General features: G+C 38.0%; 1 protein-coding gene across 1 annotated transcript in view; it reads left to right on the top strand.

Annotated features, from left to right (window-relative positions):
* Positions 1–9761, top strand: part of LOC117537167 (prominin-1-A-like) — a gene marked incomplete at its 5' end in the record, with an annotated part of 88733 nt that extends 78972 nt beyond the window's left edge. The window contains 12 exon segments of the mRNA XM_034202307.1: positions 531–548; positions 1047–1100; positions 1189–1269; positions 1345–1413; positions 2056–2145; positions 2947–2962; positions 2965–3061; positions 3772–3795; positions 4212–4280; positions 6184–6286; positions 7198–7230; positions 7488–9761. Coding sequence (XP_034058198.1) covers positions 531–548; positions 1047–1100; positions 1189–1269; positions 1345–1413; positions 2056–2145; positions 2947–2962; positions 2965–3061; positions 3772–3795; positions 4212–4280; positions 6184–6253 — 588 coding nt within the window. The 3' untranslated portion in view covers positions 6254–6286; positions 7198–7230; positions 7488–9761.
* Between the last annotated feature and the right edge of the window lie 424 nt (positions 9762–10185).

The following is a 10185-nucleotide window of genomic DNA, read 5'->3' on the forward strand; positions in this document are numbered from 1 at the left end:
CTGCCAAAAGCTGCCCCAAAAATTCATTCAAGTAGTCGTAAAGAAACTCGACTTCAGAATGCAGTCAGAGGCCGTTTCTCAATGTCGAGTATACCTGCTGCAGAGCCACTATTTCAAGTATACTACGTCATTGAGTGGCGCCGAAGGACTGTTTAAATGCCCAGCATTCGGTGCCACTCGATGACGTAGTATACTTGAAATAGTGGCTCTGCAGCAGGTTTACTCGACATTGAGAAACGGCCAGTCATTGATGTGTTATCCATGGGCTAATGCTAATTCAAGGGAATGATTACATATTGGACAAACATATTCATATCATCAAACGTGGAGTGTTTTGACCCTCAGGCCACGTTCAATCATCCCATGTTGTGAAAAACACATTAAATATCATTTGTAATTTTCCCTGTCAATACTATAATATTGAATAACTTCAGGGTTTTACAGCTACTGGACATTCAAACAGTGACGCGCTTCAACACGACTTTTACAACAGATTCTTGTGTTTTTCTTTTTCCACTTTCCACTTCAAGAAATATGTTAGAGCGAGGGTAAGCTGAAATGTGTCCATACCATGTATTTAGTGTCCCCATTCATTATATGGATCATTTAGAGATATTGTATCTCACAGATCTGAGAAATCTCATTCTGAGTGGTATTGTGGGATATTGTGTGTGCTTGTGTTTGTATATACATAAACATATCCTAATCAATGGTGTTAATCATGGTTTTGTACCAAAATATTCAGTGATATCCACTTTAAGAAAAGAAATGCTAGTTTAATCCAGTTATTCATTTGGTATAAAAACTCAGTTCTCCATCATTTCTGTGAAAATCAAGAAAATATTCATAATTTCTTTCTTTGCAATGTGGATATTTAATTTTGGAACAAAAATCTTCAGCATGCTTGTTATAAAAGCAGAATATTGTTCATCAAGTGTTGTTATTACCTGGTCTCCCTTTGTGTTTCTCTGGTGTAAATGGCCCCTAAGTGTTTCCCCCGACTTTTCAGGTTTCTGGTGTTAAATTGTTTCTTTGTCTTTTTAAAGAGCGCATTGAACCAGAGTATGAGGTTCCTGGAGAGAACAGCTTCAGACCTGCCAGTAAGCCAACAAGCTCTTCAGTATAAATCAGAAATACAGGCTTAAATTAAAGTCAAAACTGATTAAATCTGTAATTTCTTCCCTGCAGAACAAAGTTTTAGCAGTTCTGGAGGCGATTGAAGCGGCCCAGTACCTCATCTCCCAGAATGCAACACAATTAATCAATCAGGTAACGCATGGATACCTTACTTTGTTCATATGTTCTGTTGATCTGCACCTCACATTTTGTCTTGATCTATTACAGGAAACGGGAAAATACACAGCCACCATTGTTGGATACTTCAATCAATACATAGAGTGGGTCAAAACCTCAGTAAGTGTTTGCGTGTTGATTTGTTAGCTTTATTTGCACATTTTGAAAACACAAAAAGGTCATGAAGAGTAAAATTAAATCTAAGAAAAGTCAAATACATGTGCAGGTGAGGTAGAAACCCATTATAGGTTTATCAAAAACATATTTAAGTATACAAAATAAACGTATCTTAGGTGTATACTTGAAGAATTACATTATTATATGACTTAGTCAAAACCGAACAGTGTTAGTACACAGAGAGAAATGCACTTTGCATGGTACATGAGTCAATTCAGAGAAGACCAATATAACAATTACAACCTCTATAAATGGAGGAATTTGCTTTGTGGCTCATTCGTTTTGGCCGTAGTTAGGAATTCACAACAAAGTAAAAAAGCAAGAGGAAAGACACGTTTGAAGCCTGGAGTATTTCCTTAGAGCTGTCAATAGGACATTTTTATTTCAATCACAATGTTTTTGTAGTTTTGTGAGAACACTTAAAGTACAAGGACCTACTCGGACCTATTGTGCAATGAGAAGCTAGACTTTCCGTAAGTACTGAATGGCACCAAGAGAGGATTTGATCTTTTGAAGCTGCAAACAGAATTAGACAGTCTGAGTCTGATGTGTTTGTGTTGACTGATTATATCTCTCTCCCTGCAGCTGGCCTTAGAGGTCGCACCGTGCAAGCCTTTCAGCAACATGCTGGACACGGCGGAGATCATTACTTGCAGTTTTGTGGTCGACTCCATGGTAATAATATCGGGGAGAAAGAACCATTTAAATGTGATGTTTAAAGAGGTCAGGGTGGTGCACCATAACTCTTTTGTGTATCCTACATTTAACATCAGGTAGATCAAAAATATGCAAAGTTGGCAAAAGTGTGAATTTACATCTGTATTTGAAAACAGTTTGTTTGAAGCTAACAATTTAATTGATCGTGCATCCTTCTGGAGATATGTTCTTTATGCACTGAAACTTCATCTAACATGTAGGCCTAATATAGCATCAATACATATGACTATTTTGTCAAAACAAACTTCTGAAACCTAAAAATATTGAATTTAAATCATCACGAACGACAAAGAAAGAAGCAAATCCTGTTCTTATAACTAGGGGAAATTGGGCATAATTGCTGGGTAAATGACTTTGATTGATTTATAACTTATCACAATTAAATTCCTGGACTATTGATTGATTGAAAAGTGTATTAACAGCTTATTGGGTACAGTACAGTACAGCTCAAAACATACAATTGTTAAGGGGATGCAGACCAGAGAAAGACTTTCGTCTTGTTTACATCAGGGTCCCCCATTTCTAATTCATCATATCATTTAAGACATATAAGACATTGACATACAGATGGCTTATTTACAATTTACATACAGGTGGTTTTTTACATACAGATTGCTTATTTACAATTTTCATTTTAGATTTCGTTCTAATACATCCTAACCGGACATTTAAGACATACCAAGTCTACAGATATACAGTTAGTAACAGAGTCTAAAATGCGAGTATATACATACTATTGGTTTGGTTGTTTCTCCACAGAACACCTTCTGGATGGGCCTGGCTGCAGCGCTCTCTTCCTGCTGCCCAGCATCCTCCTCGCTGTGAAACTAGCAAAGTTCTACCGCAGGATGGACACAGAGGACGTTTACGACGAGTGAGTAGGAATATGTGTTACTCCTTTACAGCTGCATACATTTATTTTATAGTTTAATCTGCAAAAGATGAATCTCGTTAAGACAGTGTTAGTCTTTACAATTGATATTATTGAATATGCTGTGGATGGTTCTTTCTCTCCAGCTTCTTATGTTCTTCCCGCCTTCTGCAAGTTATATCTAGCTAAGCTGCAGAAAGAGGAATTTTACTTTTAAGTGTGTAGTTGTATAATAGACGCACTATTCTTAATCATTTGAATATCATTTGAACTTCAATTGATTCACGTTTTTAAATCTACACTTCTTCACACTCTAGACACTTTTGAGTTTAGGATTCAGTGACTTCTATAATGTGTTTTCGTTGATGTATTTCCTTCTGCCTTTTCTCCCGTTTGTAGTTCCTCTGTTTCTGGGACTTGGCATTTTACTTTGTGATAACCATTTCTACGATTTCCATATCTTTTTTTTTATTGTTTCATCCCTCTCTGTCAAGCACTTGGCACTTTACAAAGAAACATTGACACATTTGTCAATTTACATTTCTTCTTCGTGCACCTTCTGTTCTCTCGTTTAATCCCAGCTTCACACAAACATCACGCAATGTCTCCATCAGTTGTCATGTGATCTGTGCCGGGTCACATGTCTGTGGTGCATTTCCATCGCTCAACATTTCAATCAAATGTTTATGTTGTTTTTTTGTGTATCTTTATAGCATTGAGACAATGCCCATGAAAACGTAAGACTTTTAAACCACCTCCCTCTCCTTTTCAACTTCTCTCACTCTGTGCTTTTCTCCGGATCTTGTAAATAGACTTGTTTACTAAATTCTTGGTGCTGGTTTTACGTTTTTAAGCTTGAAATTGCTCTTATGGGTGGATGGTGTGGCTTCTTGTCGTGTGCTACCTTTGAGAAGTGCCCCTTACCTTTTAAAGAAGGGCTCTTGCAATCATTACCTTACAAGTCCACCTGTTTTTGTAAGTTGTAGTGTAAATAAAACACTATAGTTTATACTCCAAAAAATATTTATCTCTTAACATTCTTGAAAAGTTTGATGACTTGGAAAATAGGCATTTCTACTACAAAGCTTTGATCGGCATGTCTCTTACATTACATTTTTCATCCCTTTTTTTGTATACGACATTTTGTTTTCAGTATGGAAATTGGTAATAATGGTTATCATAGTGAGAGGTCACAAGGTATCCCAAATCCTATGATGACAAGGTAACCCTTAAAATAATCCTGTTACTGCATGCTATGGGAGGTGGAGGCATGCCTGGGGACGTGGGATTCTTCACAAGCATTATGACGGACGAGTGCATGCCTTTGAGGGAGTTGATTCATTGCACGCACACCACACACGTACGTACAACACACACACACGCGCGGTGGTCAGCTAATTGACAATAACAACAAAGCTGACAAGTAATGGTAGCTTTTATTAGAAAAACATAATATATGTAAGACGTTAAGAGTATTTTCATAAAAAAAGTACTTTACTTTACTTTCAGAATTAAATAGATTTTGTGAGGAATAAAAAATATATATTTAGACAATTTCAGAAATATGCATATTTACTTTCCTCTCTTAAGTGGATTTTTTTAACTATAGCAACAATGCGGTTACATTTTGTGGTTTGTAGTGAAATGTCATCCATGAAATGCACACATTAGGGTGAATTGTAATTACTTTAATGGTCTTTTGACTTTTAAACTCGCAAAATACTCAACACTTATTGGCTCAGGGGCGGTTCTAGGGGGGCCAGTGCCCCTCTAACACTGACCTCTGATATAACTGGCCCCCCAGTGGGCCCCCCCAGTCAAATTCGTCTAGAACCGCCACTGTATTGGCTAACACACTAAACTAAGATGGGAAAATAGTAAACGCGTTAAAACATCAGCATGTTAACATTATCATTGTGAGCATGTTAGCATATTGACATTTAGCAAATACAGTTAGAGTAACAGAGATGAATTAACAAGACAAAACATCGGGAATCATATTTGTTATCTTAAGACAGCCGGGATATGTACTCTCTGTGCCAGTCTTTATGCTAAGCTAAGCTAGCCATGTCCGTACTTAATGCAAAGCAATGAGAATAGAGGAATCTGCTGTTGTAAATTATTTACCGAGTCTTCATGGTAATATTTTTGCTACCATTACTTCTCTTCATCTTCTTTCGCTATGTTCTGCTGTGTTGTTTTCGGGGGAATCTACTAACCTACTGCATGCTCTGTATGTTCATGTGGAATGAAAAACCTTCCTGTTTCTTCTCATTCAGAGTGAGCCAAAACCCACCGAATGCACACCTGATCATTTTGTTCAGAGAGAGGCAAGCATGTCAAGCTTTGGTGTGATGCTGCAAACGCTGCTCCTTTATTAACAAAAGGTCTAACTGCATGTTGTGTATTTTCAAGTTGCATTTGGACGAGGAGACGACTGTAACAGAAGCTATAGGGAGAGAGCAAAACAGCTGGACCAAACATCTTCGCTTCAGCGTAATCTTTTAAACTCATTGAACTTGGGTTTCATTCCAAAAGCTGGAAGGCAAAAATCCAAAGAGAAAATGTTTTTGGGCAATTTTTATGGTCTTTACTTGTAAAACATTTCAAAGATATAAAATCTTAAAATGAGTACAAGATGTTGGAATGACAATTAAGAATCACTGTCCACAAATACCCCATGTATCCACAACCTCATTTGAGCTAAGGTTAAAACGGCTGCTACTGAAACACTGACACTTACTTCACCCTCCATTCATTTGTATTCCTTAATATTTGATATTAACCTGTAAAGAGACACAAGCTAAGTGGTCACATTCACACAACCGGAGTGAGTGAATAACATTTTGGAAGCCAGACTTGTAGAACCTGGTTAAATGATCCTTTCGTAAACCCTATTGATCAACAAACCCCACTAATGTAAACTTCATTGTATACTTTAAGACAACTCCCTACTCACTGCCCCTAAAGTGAGGATACAGTTCATCCATCGTGATGTTCATAAGCTGTTTTGCTCTCTGCCTCGTCAACCACTCGTTCTGCTTCTCTCGAAAGAAGAGAACCAAGCAGCGGTTGTTACGTTTTTTGATGTGGCTGTTAATGTTTTGCCGTGTGTGTTTTGGTAGCATCCCTACCTATGACACTATGAACAGGTTCCCGCGGGCCTCGGCTCCTCCGAGGCACATCGACTGGTGACAGAGAGCCGGCTCTGGCTCTGGCTCCTGAAAGGTACAGAAACCTGCGTCAGACCTCTGTTTGCACTTGTTAATGTAATTCCTTCCTTCCAATCTTTAGTCTTTCTTTTGCACAGCCATCATCTCGTCCCGCTGTTCGTCTGTCATGAACACATCATCTTTCCCTCTCCTGTTTTTAATCTTAGTTATTTTTAGTACTTATTCTAACCAAACTCTTAAACACTTCTTCACAGCTTGTTTTAGTGCTGTTCTGCTAACAGTGACTTTGCAGGAAAACCATCATGGTGAGGGTTGCCAATTTTAGAATCACTCATGAACCATTAATGCCTTTGCCTTGTTTGATGCTGGTTGAAAATACTGTATGTTTTCTTCTAAAAACTGCTTTATTATTTTACTGAACGTCAAATAGCATAATGTCAAGGTTACTCCCAAACATTTTGGAATATTTCTAATACATACATTTGAATATCTGTAAGGAAATGCATTATCCCCAGAGGACAGCAGGTGGTATAGGACTAATATAATAAAGGTTACATTTCTTCAGTTGCAAAAAGCACCACACAGTTATTTAAATTCTAACCATTAGTGAAGACTAATGACTGACTGCACTCGTATGTCTGTTATTTCACAAAACAGTCAACGCTACATTCATCTCCTGGTTAATTCAAAAGAAAATAATGTTATGCTAATTACATTACATGACTTGTTAGACGCTTTTATCCAAAGCGACTTACATACTCAATACTGTGGGCAATCCCCACAGGAGCAATTTGGGGTGAAGTGTCTTGCCCAGGGACAATGACATGCTGACTGCAGTGGGGTTTGAACCTGTGCTCCCCTGATCCGAACACCAACGCACTACCCACTGCGCCACAGCCTCCATAATAAAAAAAGAAAAATGTTCTATGAATCTAATTAATTATTTGGAAATATTTGTTTTTCTAGTGCCATCACAAACTGGAACTAAAACACACCATAGTAAGTATGTTTGACTAATTACATTTTAGAAATAAAAATAGATAAAAGGTGTTAAATCTTGCCAAAGTCATGAACAACTCTGGGACGAGGTGTTTTATTGAGAAAAAGTGATATTACCTCATAAGTTTTTAATTTACTGACATGAAGAGTTACGCAAAGCAGTAAAACGTTTGGTACACAAGTGGAGCAATGCCTGGATATATTGGTATCTTTTTGTTTACTAATCAAAACTTTCTTTTGTTCCTTCTTTTTTCAAGCCGTTTGTTTCACGAGGCCTCGGACCAGAAGAAGTTCAATCGAAGCTGGTTTCCTTGCAACAAAAGAACACACAATGTTTTTTTGTGTTATCTTTAGTGATCAACTCAACCTCCTCAATCAAGCAGGTCACAGCCTTCGGTACAGAAGCCTGCTCCCCTTCAAAGAAACTGCCTGCAGGACATCAAACGTCTCCTTAACCAATCTGAGCCAGGCTTGTTCCATGGATTTCTGCGTCTGCGTTTACATTTGTTCAGACATAAAACTGAGCTGAAGAATACATTCAGCGAGTGGACAATAACGGTGATGCCTGTCATCGTAATGTACTTGTCTGTGCTTAAGAAGACAGGGACTCAAAGGTCATCTGAAGGTCATGGCGAGCTGCTAGATGAACTTGTTCTCCTGCTCTTAGGATGGATCTATCACATTCAAAAGACGCTTATTCTAAAAAGGGGAACAGTCGTCGTATCTCTAATAATGTAATGTGCAAATTAACATGAATCCAATGTGTTTAGTTGAGAATGGCACAGAGTGTTTCATTATGAGTGAGAACTGAATGATAGAAATAAGGCGGTTAAAATAGACAAGTTGGTCCCAGGTGGATATATATTGTGATTAATATGAAAGACTTTAGCATGACTTTAAAACAAAATGTTTACAATATTACAAAACATCCAGACACCACTGCTGGTTGTGGGGATTTGCAAAAGACTGGTTGCCTTTCAGAAGTGTGTTTCATGCAGTTTTTGTTTTTAAAGATATGGTCCTTTCTTAAAGGGAAAATGAACCCACGGATGCTCTTACACTGAAAATGTCAATATTAATATCAGAAGTTTGACCAAAGAGGGATTTCCATGCTCAGATGCATTCATTCATCACAGTAGAGGGAAACATTTGCTTTTAATGTTACATGTTTATCATCTTGGGACCCCTCAGGTTTAGCTTGGGACCATTTGGTACCACACTTTTAGACAGCTGAAAAGCATACCTCCATTTAAGAAATCCTGGTTTGGGCATTAGTGAAATGAGTACCATTGATACTCAACTAATTCGGTAAAATGCACCATTAAATATAATTTAACCAACAGTGTAAGCATTGAGGTGGATTTTCCCTTTAATTCATAAAGTTAGTTTATATATATATTACAAAGTGTCAGGCTTATAGATTGTTCCCTAGCGGATGAATTGATTAACAAGCTATCATGTTGAGTTCACTAACATGACACTTGTACTGAGATGTTTCTTGCTTTCATAGTGATGATATGTTTAAAGTGGAGAAATACTTTCTCAAGCCAAATTATTTTTCTTACCATAGGTCTCAGTCTTTAGTAAATGATGTGCATATTCTATTTGTGCTTTTTAAACCCCACTGTCGCTATGGATACATTCACAGTATACTGTACGAGTGAATGTATTCAAGAGCTATTTCTTATTTTTGTATATCTTGATGATGTTGGTTGAGAAATATGCCGAACTCTTATCGATAAAACGTATTAGACAAGCCAGTCCTGTGGTCACATCCTCGCCGCAATGTTTACACATTAGATTTAGACAATCCATTCATGGGACAATTCAAATATCAGAAAACCAGAAGAATGCTTTCTGGTTTACTCGGTGGATGGTGTCGAAGCACACTGTCGAAAAGAAATATCCATCTTAACATGGAAAGCTTGAATTGTACAGGTCTAGCTAATTGTATACGCTAACCAGACAATAGCGACCTACAGTGATTACATAAGAGTACCAAATGTAAGAGTTTAAAATATAAAAAATATGATTTAAAGTTTATCCAAGGAAAGAAAAACTGTGAAAAACATGAAATTAATTCGAACAATTTAATATTTAAACTGTATTTTGGTAATATTCGTAAGACAGCTGACTAATTTAACTCATTCATTAGTTTAAATTATCAAAGGAATAAGTTTCATAATTTGGGATAAAAGTTGTGACATCACAATACTTAACATTAGGTAGCTAGTGGGTGTTTCTCAATGTCGAGGACGCTTCCTTGGTAGGACATGTCTTCCGAGTCAGGTCCTTCAGAAGCGAGGCAAGAATCCTTCCTAGCCTCGGAAAACGAAGAATGGTCGGAACAGGCTAACAGGTGTGCAGGTGTGCGTCATGAGAGGCCCTGCTTTAAATTTTCCGCCAACATTTTTGGCAATTGGTCCGTGCGCAAAGCATTGTGGGGATTTTAAGACCGCGGATACACATGTGCAGCCTCGATATTTCCCGCAACGAAGGACGCCGGCCTCTGTAGAATTCCAAGCATCCTGGTCCTTCGGCGGGACTCGATGACGTAGCATCCTTGAAATAGTGGCACATGTGTAGACTCCGCGGTCTTAAAATCCCCACAATGCTTTGCACAAGGACCAATTTCACCAAATATGTGGCGGAAAATGTAAGGCGGGGCTTCTCATATGACGCACACTTGCTCGCCTGTTCCACTCTTCGTTTTCCGAATGCCAGGAAGTATTCTTGCCTCGCTTCTGAAGCAAGTGACTCGGAAGACATGTGCTACCAAGCAAGCGTACTCGACATTGAGAAACACCCCCAGTATCTACAGCTAGAAATCTAGCTAGCTCTCTTGTTCTACATACAGTAACTTATAAACTACTGCATATACACGACTGTATACGTTAAATATTCATAAGCAGTATGCTGCATACTGTAGTCTTAATGTGAAAATCTTACTAAGAT

The sequence above is a fragment of the Gymnodraco acuticeps genome, unplaced genomic scaffold, assembly GCF_902827175.1.
Source record: "Gymnodraco acuticeps unplaced genomic scaffold, fGymAcu1.1, whole genome shotgun sequence".
Lineage (NCBI taxonomy): Eukaryota > Metazoa > Chordata > Actinopteri > Perciformes > Bathydraconidae > Gymnodraco > Gymnodraco acuticeps.